The sequence below is a fragment of the Parasteatoda tepidariorum genome, chromosome 10 (genome assembly GCF_982258835.1).
Source record: "Parasteatoda tepidariorum strain Cologne lab strain chromosome 10, Ptep-v5.0, whole genome shotgun sequence".
Lineage (NCBI taxonomy): Eukaryota > Metazoa > Arthropoda > Arachnida > Araneae > Theridiidae > Parasteatoda > Parasteatoda tepidariorum.
In genome coordinates, this window is record NC_141764.1 from 64,235,604 (window position 1) to 64,250,343 (window position 14,740).

The following is a 14,740-nucleotide window of genomic DNA, read 5'->3' on the forward strand; positions in this document are numbered from 1 at the left end:
TGTTTTCTGCCCTGGAAAGGGTTTATTCGATTAACAAAATAATAATGAAGGTAAACAAATTTGTGAAGGGTCCGATTAAAAGAAAAATCATTTTGTGAAGGGTCCGTTATTAAGTTAAAATATTTTGTGAAGGGTCCGTTTTTAAGTTAAAATATTTTGTGAAGGGTCCGTTTTTCAGTTAAAATATTTTGTGAAGGGTCCGTTAACGGATCCAAATTTCTTCTAAACAGACCCCTGATAGTATTACTTCCATTATTATTTGAATGTTTGGTTGCATTTTTTTAATAAATATAAAACTCTGCATAATATGTGTTCAAGTTATTTCTGGTCACCCCAATAATGTTCACTTTAATTAAATATTGAGTTACAGAAAGTACCAGAAGTGTCATTGGACTTTACCGAATGCAGTGGTCAAAAAAGAACAAAAACAATATAAGTAGATTTATTAAACATTTATTTGACACAATTTATCAACACAAATTTCACAAAACAATTTACAGATTCAATACTAATAAGTTATTTCCCTTCCAAAGTTGGTTCACGCGCAACAACACTCTCATCAAATAGGATTTTGAAAGTTGTTCCTTTATGCCAATGGACAGTAACTTTTGCTGGCTAAAAGAAAATTTTAATAGAAACGTAATCTTTAAGACAGCAGATAACAAATTGTAGTAAAAACAGTTCAATTTTTAATTAACCATTCATTAACTCAACATATAATAATTTTCTTCTTGAAACATATTTATCTTATTAACTATCTTATTGGAAAAGATTTTTAAAAAAAATCATATATGTACTAAAAAGGCAAATAGAGTAGCCGCTTGAATTCGTACCTCATTATAGTGTTGTCGCCATTGTTTAATTAAATAAAACGGATACTTTTGGGTAAATGGTTCCTTTTTGGATAAACGGTTCCTTTTGGGAACCACTGTCCTAAAGGACAGTGGTTCCCAAAAAGTGTTCCACGGAGCACTAGTATTCCATAGAAAAGTTCCTTGGTTTCTTGAGTAAGAATTTTTTTTTAACCAGTAGTGATTTTTGAAACCTGTAATAGGTTTGTATTCAACCAATAATCGATTATTTATTCAATAATTTGGTTTATTATTATGAAATTACTTGAACTAATTCTTACCTAGTTTCAAAATTAATAACTTCAACAAAGCACATCAACAAATAGCATTTCTGACTAAAAACACCATAAAACAATATTTTCTGTGGCATGACAATCAGTTCAAATGAGATTTTTGCACTGGTGTCAGTTATTTTCATCAACAGACGGCATCACGTTACTGCAAATTGCACATTTGAAAATATTGTTTGATAGTTTTTCTCATGCAGCAGTACCTTCTCTCAACAGAAGGAAGTGAAATATAATCAAAACCTTTCAGAAGAAGAAAGAAACAAACTATATCTTTCTATCTCCCGAATTTTTTCCTTATTTGATTTTTCAAATTGTGTATCAGTTTTAGAAAAACAATTACATATTTTAATAATTTTGTAAATAGAAAAGGCATTTGTAAAAAATTTTATAAACTTAGAATAATCACTTTGCCTATTCTTGCCTAACATATATTCAAATTTTTTTTAAAAATCTTTTTAAAATGTTATAAATTAAAAATATGTATTACAATTAAAAAGGAAAATAACCTCATCTATAATCGGGTATTTATAAAAAAAATTTATTAACTAATTAAAAAAAGATAAAGTAAAAATGAGTTTTTGTGAAGGTCTTTATGATACATAAAATATTAAAAACTGAACTAATTATTTTGAGTAATATTTAACGTAAATAAAAGATATTAAACATCCTTTATTATTAAATATTACTTTCGTTTTAGAATTGCCTTTTAATTTTTTCAAAGACTCTAATTGAGTGAAGACTTTTTACAGCAATAAATAAAAAATACTCACAAAATTACAACACACAAGAGTTGCTTCAATAATTCCAGCAATGAAAGCAGCACAGTTTAAAGTTCCTATTAAAAAATTATTTGACAAATTAAAATAACTTTAATGGAAATAATATTTTATTCTAATTTACCTGTGTACAAAAAGCAACATTTATTTAAATAAAAATTAGCTTTATAAATAACTTTAATAGAAATAATATTTTATTCTAATTTACCAGGGGACAAAAAACAACATATTTATTTAAATAAAAATTAGCTTTATAAATAACTTTAATTAAAATAATATTTTATTCTAATTTACCAGGGGACAAACAACAACATATTCATGTAAATACAAATTAGCTTATATTAAAACAACATGTATTGTTATTTCTATTTTGTTTTTGGAACACCAAAGAGCTAATTTTTAATGAAAATGTTTAGATAATTTAAATGCAATTTAATAAAACATTTTTTTTCAAAAAAAGTAAATTTTTTAGATGGTCAACAATATATCACGTATGTGACTTTTTTACTGGTGTTATCTAAAAATCTATTTAATAATTTTCAAAAAAAAAATTATTTTTGTAGAATTCATTTTAAACAAAATTTAAACACTATTACTAAGTGTACAAACACAGTAAGCAGTTATATTGGATTTTGGGTAGTTTGTTAAACAATATAAGATTTTTTTTTAAAACTGTTATAACTTTTTTTCAACACAGTGTAATCATGACACTTTTTCATCTCAGACAAACAAAACAAAAAAAAGGTTAACAAAATTTTGATATATTTTGAACAATTCTCATTTAAAATTTTATGTACCAATTGCTAAATCTTTTCAAAAATCACTTTATAAAATAGCATGTTCTAAAATTTAAGTAAAAAGGATAATTTAAAAAAATTAATTGTACCTGTTATGTGGAAGATATAGAACATAAAAACATTAATTTTTACTATCATTTAATACAATATGGAATACATACTAATCTTTGGCAGAAAATATTCATTTATAACCATTAAAAAGGAACTAATTTTCAAAGTTATAATAAATAATTATATATTTATAATAAAATAGTAACTTGAAACTTTTAATTTGAATCAAACAATATTATTCCTCTCTTGAATGCTATTGTGTAACCTAGCATTTTCTAATTTTTTTTAAAAACTATTTCCAAAGTATACAAATGAAGATCAAAGGAGAATAATGGTCCAAGAAAGCTGATTCTGAGAAAAAGCGACAGAAGCACATAAACAGGAACAGTTTTTCCACAGTACAACCGATATTTACGGAGCAGATTTTCTATGTTATTAACTTGTCAAAACTTAGTAATCCCCAAATTACAACAAATGGTGGTTTAATCATAATTTTTACATAACCATTCTTTCCTTTTGATCTTCAAATGCCATCCCTAGCTCATAGTGAATTACAATATAGAAACCAATTCATACATATATAAATACCTCTTTTTTTTCATTATTTAAATCATAAGTGCATTAAAATTTGAGGTTGTAAACTACTCTAACAGAAGTAATTAGTCTTCAAGATAAGAAGACAAAGAATTTAGATCTTTCTAGAAGTGATATCATGAATGTTTTACATATAAAAAAATACTTAATAAATATTTTCACGATAAAACAGAACTATAGAGAGTATATAAATGAAATAAACATACAAAATATGTATTTTGAAATAGTTCTTTACACGGAAAAATTTATGGAATCTAATTCTGCAAACATCTAATTAGTTAAGAGACTTAATAGAAATGAAATTGTTACATTTCTGGCATTTATTATCCCCTCCAAAAACTAAACTGATTATGACACACTGTTTAAGACATATTATTCATCATTCAACAGGACTAGTGATGTAGAACAAATATATTTTGAATTCGCAATATGTATAACAGATATAATTTGAATTTGTAATAATTCTCATCTAAATTAACAAAAAAAAAATTAATTAAATTTAGTTAGATAGGTCACAAAAAGAGGAGAAGCTAACCAAGATGGTACTTGTTATCAAAAATTCAAAATAAGACATTTTAATTAGAAACCATACAGTTCATAATTGTTATAATTAATGTAAATAAGATAATAGATATTAAAATAAAGTGATGCCCAATTAAATATTTTCTAAACCCAACAAGGATCACCACCCTGTGGAGAATGTTAAAAATATCCCTGTTAAAATACTACTTTCTTATTTAATAAAATAAAAAACAAGTTTTTGTTTATGATTTCTGGGAAGCAAGCATTAAACATTAGAAAAAATCTATAGCTAATGAATATTAGATAATAAATGCTTAAATGATGTATATAAAGTAACCAGGATTAAATTTATGTTGTCAAAAACCAAAGTTGTTGAAAAAAATAATAATAATATATATACATAGATATACACAAACAAATAAATTCCAATACGCAATTAAAAAAATTAGAAATTATAGGGAAAAAATAGATTATTAAAATGTTTTAATAACTTTTTTTTATTACGTCATGTCTAGATCTTTTACTAGGTCTTTTAGAACCTAAATAGTGAACTATACTTAAAATATGTTTTTAAGTTACGATGTTACATCATCAAAATTTTTGTTTAATTAATATGAATCTTAAAAGTATTGGGAAGTTTTTTCTATTAAATATGTTAAGGGCAATAAAAATTAGTATTTAATAATTTTGACACTAAAAAATTAATGATTGTTATAATATATAAAAGCAATTTTTGAGATTTCTGATTTTAATTTAAGGTTATCTTTTTATCCAAAGAAATAAAAATGATTTCTTAATTAAAAGTAATAAAGTTGTTAATAACCTTTATCTTTAGGAATGGATATAAATTTGTTGACCAGTGGATCTTTTTCGATGATGAAATCTAGCATAAATTAAGGTTTAATACAAAAAAATATATAACTAAAAGAAATTCAGTTTTGAACATTGTCATTTTAAAATAAATAATTTCCATAAAGTTCTGAATGATTCAGATTGTGAATATACTTTTGAATACCAAATAAATTTTATAACAAATATAAATTAAACATTATACCTAAGATGATGATTATTATCTATTTAAAAATAGATAAAACTACAATAATAATTTACTTGTCATAATACTAATATCATGCAAAAATGTTTTCCAGTTAGGCACTCGTAGATGTTTTTCAATTTTTTAAGTTTATTTAAATTAGGACATAATAAAAATTTAGCTTATAAGATAAATTTTCAAAACATTCAATTATTTTTTGTCTTGTCGAGATTCAATAAAGACACAATACAAATAGTCAACTTATCTGAAAAGTATCTTTAAAAAATTCATAAAATGCTTTTAAGTTTCTAGAATTTTATGTAATCTGCAATCAAGAGAAACTGTAAACTGAGTAGATTTATTTTATAGAATAGATGACAAAAAATGTTGTGTTAAATGGCAACTGCATATTAAATGTTGGAAAATATTTTAATACTATCTGAAATTTTTAATTAAAAATATAGATTCAATCTAATCTCAGAGAAACTCAAATGTACAAACAATAGTTTTTGCTCTTCAGAACAATTTTGTAACTTAAAATGCTACAAAAAAATATTCTTATTAACAATAAATTCAAATCTAAAGACAATAACTAAATACTAGGACAAAAAAAATAATAAGTTTTAATAAAATTAATAAATTACAAGACTTTGACAAACACACACTATTTTATTAGTTTGAAAATGTGATAGAAATTGTAATTTTCTATAACATAAGAAATGTTTAACAATTTTTTTTTTTAAATTTTAATAAAAAATTTTATTTAAAAGAATTTTAATAACTAGCTACATTTTGTGAGAATAACTTTAATCCTGAATGTTTTGTTTTTTTAATAACATTAAGGGATAACTTTTCCCATCACTATGGCTAGTAAAATACAATGAAAATAAATTTATTAAGAGAAAAACAATTATGAAAGTGTAAAAACAATTTAAGCCAATTAACAAGACTTCATAAGTTTGCATAAACTCGATATTTTCTTTTTCCATAATTATTAATTACCCAATTAAAAAACCATGTATGTTGGAGTTATTAGTACTAGGTGTAAGAAAATAAGTTTTTCCAATTTACAAGGTACAAGGTTTCTACAAGTTTAAAACATGTAACTGTCACAGTTTTCGTATTTAAGAGATTGAAAAACAAACTACAAAGATTTCAATTGTTTGCCTAAAATAAAATAAATTACATAAACTAATATTTTTCCTACATACAATATTTATAAGAACTTTATGTTAACACATTTACAAGTTTACTTTATCTTAACACATTAACAAGAACTCTAACATAGTAAAATACGCCATTTACAAAAAAGTAATATGCAATATAAATATATACTACATTTTAGTTCAATTAATATGTAAAAATTTAAAAATAAATAAAAAATTCTTTCATAAAAATAATTATACCACACTTACATGAGTGATAACATATCAAAAATATTTACATAAAATAATATGCAATATAAATACTAAATTAAAAATCAATAAATTGTGTTGCATTGAAAAAATAAAAAATATTTTCATAAAAACAAAGGATACATGTTTTCTTATCATCATTGGCATGTTCCAGTTTGTCAGCTTCTTTACCAAATAGAGTCTAAAATTACATTAAAACCATAAATATCATTTAAAATCTATATGCATTTATATAAAGAAACAGCATTCATTTTCGACTTACTTTCCACAAAGTAGTCTTGATAAATATTAAAATATTTAAAAGCTTTGTTTCTCTTTTGAAATTTCTTTCACGCACAAATAAGGTATCAACCATTCTCTGCCCAACATGATAGCCCATTTCAGACAACCTGAAATAAAAAGGTATTTAAAGTTGATTAATAAATAAAGACAAACAAATCATCAAAACACATTGGTAAGATGTGAAGAGGTGAGTACTATTCTAGCATCGAAAGAGTGAGTCGGATTTGATATCGTTGTATATTGTCAAAACTCTTGATTTCACATTTGTTAAATTTAATTTATTTATGCTATTTTGTCATTGAACAATATTTTTACTACCCAAATTAAAAAAAAAAAAAAACATTTTCTTAAATTTTTTAATTGTTCATAGCTTTAAAAAATTATTTACTAAAAAAAAAAAAAATCAGAATCGACACACATGATCACTTGTAATAATTATTGTGATATTTATAAGATAATTTCAACTATATAAATATATTTGTCAAATGTTGTTATTAACAATGATCATGTTAAACTATGATCCAATAAAACTGCATTCAATTATTTTTGCTGTTCATATTCATCACAACATTATCATAGTTGTTAATTAGCTTAAAATCAATATCCATTGTGGAAAACGATTCATTAGAATATATATTTTAATATATCACTATCAAGATATTTAAAAGGTATTGATGCATCGTGCTATACGCCCCAGCTCTAGTGAATACTAGAAGTAGGAAATATGCAAAACGAAAAATATTTTGAAATGACTGGCATAAAAGGAAGCAGGTTTGCAGTCATAGGGGAGAGGGGGGTACATTTCAACATGGGGCACCTTTCAACAACTAGAATTTCTGCTTTCTAATATTGCTTAATGATTCGCCAATATGCCAGACAATAAGCTTTAACTAAGCATAACTATTGACATTTAGTTTTAAGCACTTTCTTTTTACCACTGTTGTGTTACTCTTTGGAACATGTTTTAACATTCCAAAAGTAAAAAGACAGTTTTGATTTTAAAACTGTTTATCTACCAGTAATCTTTTAATAAAGTAAGTGATAATTATTCATCTGCTACTTTATTTAATTCTGTTTCTAACTGTATTATTTATTAGTAAAAAGTCGTTTTCTAAAGTGGTTGATAATACTTTAACCAAAATGTCTGCACCAGGGGCAGATTTCAACAGAGCTTAGGGGGCACATTTCAACAGTGTTGAAAGGTGCCCCAGGCGTATTATTTTTTTGTTAAGTAATCTTGCAGAAGTCATTAGTCTGCAAAAGCCCATTAATTACGGTTGTTACATTTAAAATACTCAACTTTTTCTGTAAGGCATTATTCTAAATTTTTTGAAAAACATGTGAATGTGTTCAAAGCATGTTTGTAAAAAAAATTTCATTTATATGAAATTTTTTTAAAAGCTTAGAACCAAGATTCAGTTTGTTGCATTGTTGTTGAAAATAGAATTTATTTACAAAGAATTCATTAAAAGCATCAATAAAATAATTATTTTAAAAACTTTATAAACATATTCAAGAAAATTTAATTTAGAATGAAAATAATTTAATTTTAAGAAAATTGAAAAGCTTACGGTGTAACATTAAAATTCTCAATCCTGTTATTTTACCTTCTTACAATTTATAAAAATGTTGCGAACACATAAAAAAAAGCACACTAAACCAGAAGTTAGTGAAGAAAACATTGAAAAAGCAATGGAAACTGTCAGAAATGGTGTATGTTTAAGAGCAGCAGCAGGCTTATTTGGAATAGACTTTTCAGCTTTATTTTATAAATTAAAAAAAAGAAAGTCAAATAATTGTTTGGTTGGTGAAACCAAACAATGTACAGCTAACACAAAATGCTACAGTTCTAAATACATAAGCCAACAAGTTTTTGATGTCCAGCAAGAAACCCTGCTTTGTGAATACATAATTACATGTTCAATTCTCAATTATAGTCTAACTTACAGACAAGATAGAAAACTTTCCTATGATAACGCAAAGTGTTTCAACTCCAAAATTCAAAGTAGCTGGGACAAAAATAAAGCCTCTGGAATTGACTGGGTTAAAGATTTTACGAAGTGTCACCCACAGCTTACTTTTAAGAAAACCGGAAAACACCAGCTTTGCAAGAGCTATAGCTTTTAATAAACAAAATGTTCAAGAATTTTTCAACAATTATGAGAGAACTCTTAATTCTGGTCATTTTACTGTGGATCAAATATATAACTTGGATGAAACTGGAGTTTTAACAGTTGTTCCAGCTCCAAATGTTGTTGCCAAGCTAGGAGCTCACCTGGTTCGGGAGGTAGTTTCTGGAGAGAGAGGGAGCATGATAATCAATGCTTTATTTTCCAGAAAAAGAGGATATTAGTGGTATAGAAAGAAATGACATGAAAATGAAACTGCCTCAACCAAGTTTAAGCTGCGTAACAGTTAAGCTGTATTTTTCATGACATTCTCCGTAAACTTTGATTTTATTAAAGACAAAATAATGCAGAAAAAAACCTAAATCAATCCAATATGTTCATTCATTATTATTAATTTATGAATAAAGTTAATTTTCCAAAATTCATGATCTTGTTACGTTCTCTTCAATTGTTGAAATGTGCCCCGCCACCCGTTGAAATCTGCCCCCCAGGAGGGGTAGATTTCAACAAAATACATGGTTCACTAAATATGTAAAATTAGATATTTTGTCTTTGGCTTAGACCTTTGAAAAAAATTTAGAGGTTACCTCAAATATCAATTTAATAAATAAAAATTAGAATTTAGATTTTGAAAGCAATAAAACTTCGAAAATAATTCTTAAGCAAAAACTGTTGAAAGGTGCCCCCCTCTCCCCTATACATATTTTATTGCACTTGTATCTTTGTTAATCGTTGATCAACTTACAAGTCTGTCAAGTGTCATAATTTTAAAAAAGGACACAAACTCATACCTTCCCAATATAGATGGAATTTTTTTTTTCGATGATAAGTTCACTTTTTAGTAAATGCCACAGACATACTTCTCTCACTTTTAGCTATACTTTTACTAATTTTTTTAAAACATTGGTACAGAGAAAATAAATGAAATTCATATTTTTTATAAATAAAATAATTTGTAATATAGTAGAAATATCATAATTTATAACTGCCAATAATGCAATGTTCTTCTGCCATTTGTGCATTTTTCAGCATACACACAATACTGAACTGAACATATTTAACAAAAAGTATTCTTTGATGACTAAATTGACAGCAACTCTCAAAAATAAAATATTATTTTTAGTTTATTTCATCTCTAATGGGAGTGCAAGTACACTAACTTGACCTTCTTGATCATGTGTTAGATAGTAGCTTATTTTAATCATTCAAAATACACTGGAATATATATTTTGTAAAAAATTAGAGCATTCATTAATTTATAGCAGAAATAATATTCATACATTATATTTGTTATATAATTGATAAAGAAATTTTTTTAATTATGGATAACTTATTTTTCGGTCTGAATTAATAAAATAAACTAATAAATCGCTGAATGATTTTTATTATTTGTCCCAGCAATCAATAGCAGAAATACAATCTAAACTGTACTCTTTAATGAATTTTAAAAAAATGATATGCCAGTACATGATTAATTTATTAAGTAAATATATTACTTTATAATACAAAGTACATAATTAATATAGTAAATATACCTCCATAATACAAAGTGTATACACATTTTAAACATTTATTTTTAAACTATACATTGACAAGAACATCATATCATTATTGCATGAACATTATTACCAAGATCTAAAGATTTTAACACTTCCATATCCCTATAGTATAAAACTATTGAAACTGTCCCTTGATAAAGAAGAAAAATTCCTTATAAATGTATTCAAATGCTTTCTGGTCAAAGGATTAAGTTACTGGATATGACAGAAGAACTAGCAATATGAAAGTGATATAAAAACTACAAACATAAAACATTTGAAATTAATAGAAACATGAACTGCAATTTTTATGAATATTTTTGAACAAAAAATATCTCATATAAATATGTATTTCAAGTAGAAAGAAAAATCTAAATTATATTACTTAGTCTGCAATTCTGGTACAGATAAGACTCTGTTTTGACAATATTGAACCATCTCAGAAAATAAAAGAGCAAATGTACTAATATTTATCTGAAATAAAAAGAAAACAACAATTAATAAACAATTCCATGAACATCTGTTTATTATGGATAATTATACCTAATTTTATGGAAATATAAAATTAAAGATATAAACTATCAGCAAAAATGTGCAATGTCTGTAATTTTTTTCATTATAAAATTAAGTCCTTTATGTTTTTCGAATCAAAAATGTTTTTTTAATAAAATCAAGTTGTTCTCTTTTTCCTTCATTAGCAAAATGACAAAGGTATTTCAAGTATTAATAATTTTATTTAATCCCCCTTTATAACTATTGAGTTTGTATCATGTCAAGTACATTATATTTAGCCTTGATATTTTTAACTAATTGATTGGGGCTGGGATAACCTGGTCGGTAGGGCAGTGGGCCCATGTCCAAGAGGTAGTAAGCTCGATCCCCGCCGGCCAAAGACTCTCCCTATAGTAAATTATGACTGGTGAACGTTATATCTGTCAGGTCACACAGTCCCTCATGTTGCCATAACAAATTAATACCTCTGGGGATACGGAATTTGAGATTGATCGTTCTCTGGTTCAGGTCAAAATTATGATCTGTGGATGAATTAATATATGTATGAATGGGCCTATCCTACAAATGGGCTCAGACGTGAGGGTGGCTGAAGTTGCACTCTTGGCCATAGATGGTCCCGCTGAAAAATAAGAAATACACCCTCTGCCTTAGATTTGTTTCACCAAGCGGACTTGCTCATATTGGCAAATGGCTTTAGAATCAACAACTAATTGATTTATTATATTTGATCTACTAAAAAATAATTATTATCATTCATTTTTTATAATCTAAAGACTTTTAAATCTTGAAATTTAGGGTACATCAGATATATTTCTATAAAAGTAAAAATAAATTAATATTTTATATTGAAATTTTTCCTTCCTTCCTCTTCAGCACGACAGCCCCTCACAGGCCTTGGCTGCCTCAACCACACGTAGCCTCGTGTCCATGGCGACTTTTTCCTAAACATTCAAATAACTACAATTTTTTTGAAAATATTTTTAAAATAATTACGTCTGCATACATCATTATTTGATTTATTTAAGGTGAGCTCAATCTCTAAATCCACCTTTGGTATAGCCTTAAACTTCTGAGCGTTAATCCCATCTGTTTCTAGACTTCTAGATACTTTCCTGCTTCAAAACACTGGTTGCTCCTTGTTATTGAATGGGAAAATAGTGTGGTGTAGCAGGAAAATTTCGCACAATTTTGCCCAGAAGCTCAATGTTTGGAGGGAAAAAATTAGAACAAATACATATCTATCCACTACATTGCATTACTTTTGATTTAAACATTGCATACATTATTATAATAACTGTAGAAAAAAATTTCTTCCAGAATTTCTCTTCAGATATGTTTATCCACAAAGGGGAAGGATGCTGAATAAAACAATGTTTTTCAGATAATCTAGAGTTAATTTTTCAAACAGAATTCCTAATCCAATTCTTTAATTAAGCAATAAGAAATTTATAAATAGGTTGCATAACTATGTCTGCATACCAAATTATTTTAAACAGTAATTATTTAAGTGATAGATATATGACATAATCTCACCTATTAATACTGAAATTACTTATAACCTGGTCAAAAAATTAAGACTATTTATTTTTGTCATATCGATACTATTTTACAAAATACAAAAATAAATTAGTTAAGCAATTGTGCTTGGATTTAAAATTATTGAATACCACGAAATATTTTCTTTTTAGTTACTATTATGCTGGCACTTAATATCACCAAATAACTTGCAATCGAAATATTTCGAATATTCAACATTCGTGATAAAACCTCAACAATCAAGTTAAGTGTTAATTAGAATTCTTATAATTTCTTATACATGGTCCTTCTTTTATACACTGAGATTAAAAATGGTTCAAAGCACAGAATATCGATACATTTCTCGATTAGACATTGCTTTTATAAAATTACAATTCTGCACTTCATTTGGGGATATTTCCGTACCAATACTTATTCACGTCAACGGTTGTAAATAGTTTTCTATGGCTAAACACTTCTTGCATTCATGCACATTAAATTGTACAGCTTTTTTTATCCAGAAAACATATCTAAACATCAGTAAAACATTTCTGGATACCCCAGAAACGGACAAAAGACCAGTTGTGCAAAAATCCTGGTAAAGGAATTTAGGTAGAAAAATTCTTAATACAAGAAGCAAATAATAAATTAAATAGACAAGAATACCTCAGATCTTGCTCTACTCAATGGTTTATCTAATATTGTAAATTTCGGAACTGGTCGTAGAGATGACATAGTAAAAATTATTTTAACAGCTTTAATTCTAAAACTTCAGTAGCTTACGGTGCTGATAATTAGTACGTAATCAAAATAGGAATATCTTTAATTAAATTTTCAAATAGTTATTTACATAATAATGAAACATTACATTACATAAAAACAATACACCAACCAAAACTAGTCGAATGTAAATAAACAATGAAAAATATGATAAAGAGGAAAAGCACCAAAAATTATAAAATTTCGTCTCCGCGGTTTAATCTGCTTAGTGTAATCATTTGGACTTTACAACATTTACGAATTATGTTTCTTGTGCAGATTCTTGGTACTATCTTTCAGAACGCACTTCAGCAGACCACTTCTAAAACCAAAAGGCCAGATTATAGCAATAATATATTTAGGAATAATTTTACTATAAATATCTATTAAATTATAAAAAAGGGCAATAAAAAGAATTTTTAAAGCATTTCATCATTTTTTTTTGTCTTTTTACTGTCCTTTCAACTTTTCAGAAAAAAATGTAAACATCTTAACTGTATCCTTCTCTTATAACCGGTTAGTTGCTGTTTTGTTTGAGAAAAGTGAAAAGTCATTGTGGAATATTTTCAGTATTCAAATAACAGTTTTGAGTAGTGCTTTTTAATTTTGTCATAATCGAAAAACATGGGTACCTCACGATACGATCGTGCCATCACTGTATTCTCTCCAGATGGTCATTTGTTCCAAGTAGAATATGCCCAAGAAGCCGTCAAAAAAGGTTCAACTGCTGTTGGAGTATGCGGTAATGCAATAGTTGTACTCGCTGTAGAAAAAAAATCTGTGGCAAAACTTCAAGAAGAGCGTACCATGAGAAAGATTTGTCTTCTTGATGATCATGTAGTGATGGCTTTTGCAGGTTTAACAGCTGACGCACGCATATTAATTGACCGTGCCCGTGTGGAATGCCAAAGCCACAAATTGACAGTTGAAGATCCTGTGACTTTGGAATATATAACCAGACATATAGCTCAGCTGAAACAAAAATATACGCAGAGTAACGGTAGGCGACCATTTGGCATATCAGCGTTGATAGCCGGATTCGATTTCGACGGTACACCCCACCTTTTCCAAACAGATCCGTCAGGAGTATATCATGAGTGGAAGGCCAATTCCATTGGAAGGAGCTCCAAAACCGTCCGAGAATATCTTGAAAAGAATTATTCCGAGGAAATTATTGCTCAAGATGAGTCTACAATCAAACTAGCCATTAAAGCTTTGCTGGAAGTCGTTCAGGGCAAGAATTTAGAAGTTGCTGTTATGAAAAAGGGTACTCCCTTAACTATACTGGATGCCAAGGCAGTCAGTGATTATGTGTCAGCGATTGAAAAGGAAAAAGAAGATGAAGCTGCGGAAAAGAAGAAACAAAAGAAATGATGTGTATTGGATTATTAAATGTGTTAAGATGTGTAACAAATTTTCAGCTTGTTCTCATGATTAAATCTACTTTGATATGTAAAGTGCCTTTCTTTAATTTAATCTACTGTTCATTTTTCCTCCTCCCCCCCCCCCATCAAACTTGTGATTTTGCATTGACTACTGTTTGTTTAAAATTTTTGAATCTTGTCTTTTTAGTAATGTTGATAATTTAATCTTAAATAAATGAAACCTTTTTTTATCTTTTGATATCACTTTTTAAACATCATAACTTTTAATTGGGAAATAATTAAATTTTTTA

The 14,740-nt window shown here is 26.9% G+C and overlaps 2 protein-coding genes across 4 annotated transcripts; one reads left to right on the forward strand and one right to left on the reverse strand.

Annotated features, from left to right (window-relative positions):
* Nucleotides 1-437: 437 nt before the first annotated feature.
* Trs31 (trafficking protein particle complex subunit 31) lies at nt 438-13,392 on the reverse strand. Of its 3 annotated transcripts, none has more exons than XM_016072398.4 (7): nt 13,254-13,392; nt 10,664-10,752; nt 6,592-6,718; nt 6,453-6,510; nt 4,705-4,764; nt 1,912-1,976; nt 438-615 (listed from the first exon to the last, which is right to left on the reverse strand). In XM_016072398.4, the coding sequence occupies exons 2-7, from the start codon at nt 10,714-10,716 to the stop codon at nt 517-519; spliced, it is 462 nt and encodes a 153-aa protein (XP_015927884.1). In that variant the 5' UTR covers nt 10,717-10,752; nt 13,254-13,392; the 3' UTR covers nt 438-516. The 3 variants fall into 3 exon arrangements, with proteins under 3 accessions (XP_015927884.1, XP_015927883.1, XP_087010235.1); XM_016072397.5 differs by having other exon boundaries at nt 12,973-13,385; XM_087154109.1 differs by having other exon boundaries at nt 13,199-13,288.
* Nucleotides 13,300-14,522, forward strand: Prosalpha4 (proteasome alpha4 subunit). Its single transcript, XM_016072396.5, has one exon. The coding sequence runs from the start codon at nt 13,690-13,692 to the stop codon at nt 14,437-14,439; it is 750 nt and encodes a 249-aa protein (XP_015927882.1). The 5' UTR covers nt 13,300-13,689; the 3' UTR covers nt 14,440-14,522.
* The last annotated feature ends 218 nt before the right edge of the window (nt 14,523-14,740 follow it).

Bases quoted from the DNA above. Each gene is read 5' to 3' on its own strand.
- Prosalpha4 (XM_016072396.5), top strand. From the start codon at position 13,690: ATGGGTACCTCACGATACGATCGTGCCATCACTGTATTCTCTCCAGAT.
- Trs31 (XM_016072397.5), bottom strand. From the start codon at position 13,041: ATGTCATCTCTACGACCAGTTCCGAAATTTACAATATTAGATAAACCA. The intron at 6,511-6,591 runs GTAAGTCGAAAA...ATGTAATTTTAG, and splicing joins TCAAGACTACTTTGTGGAAA to ACTCTATTTGGTAAAGAAGC. The intron at 4,765-6,452 runs GTATCCTTTGTT...AATTTATGCTAG, and splicing joins CAATGATGATAAGAAAACAT to ATTTCATCATCGAAAAAGAT.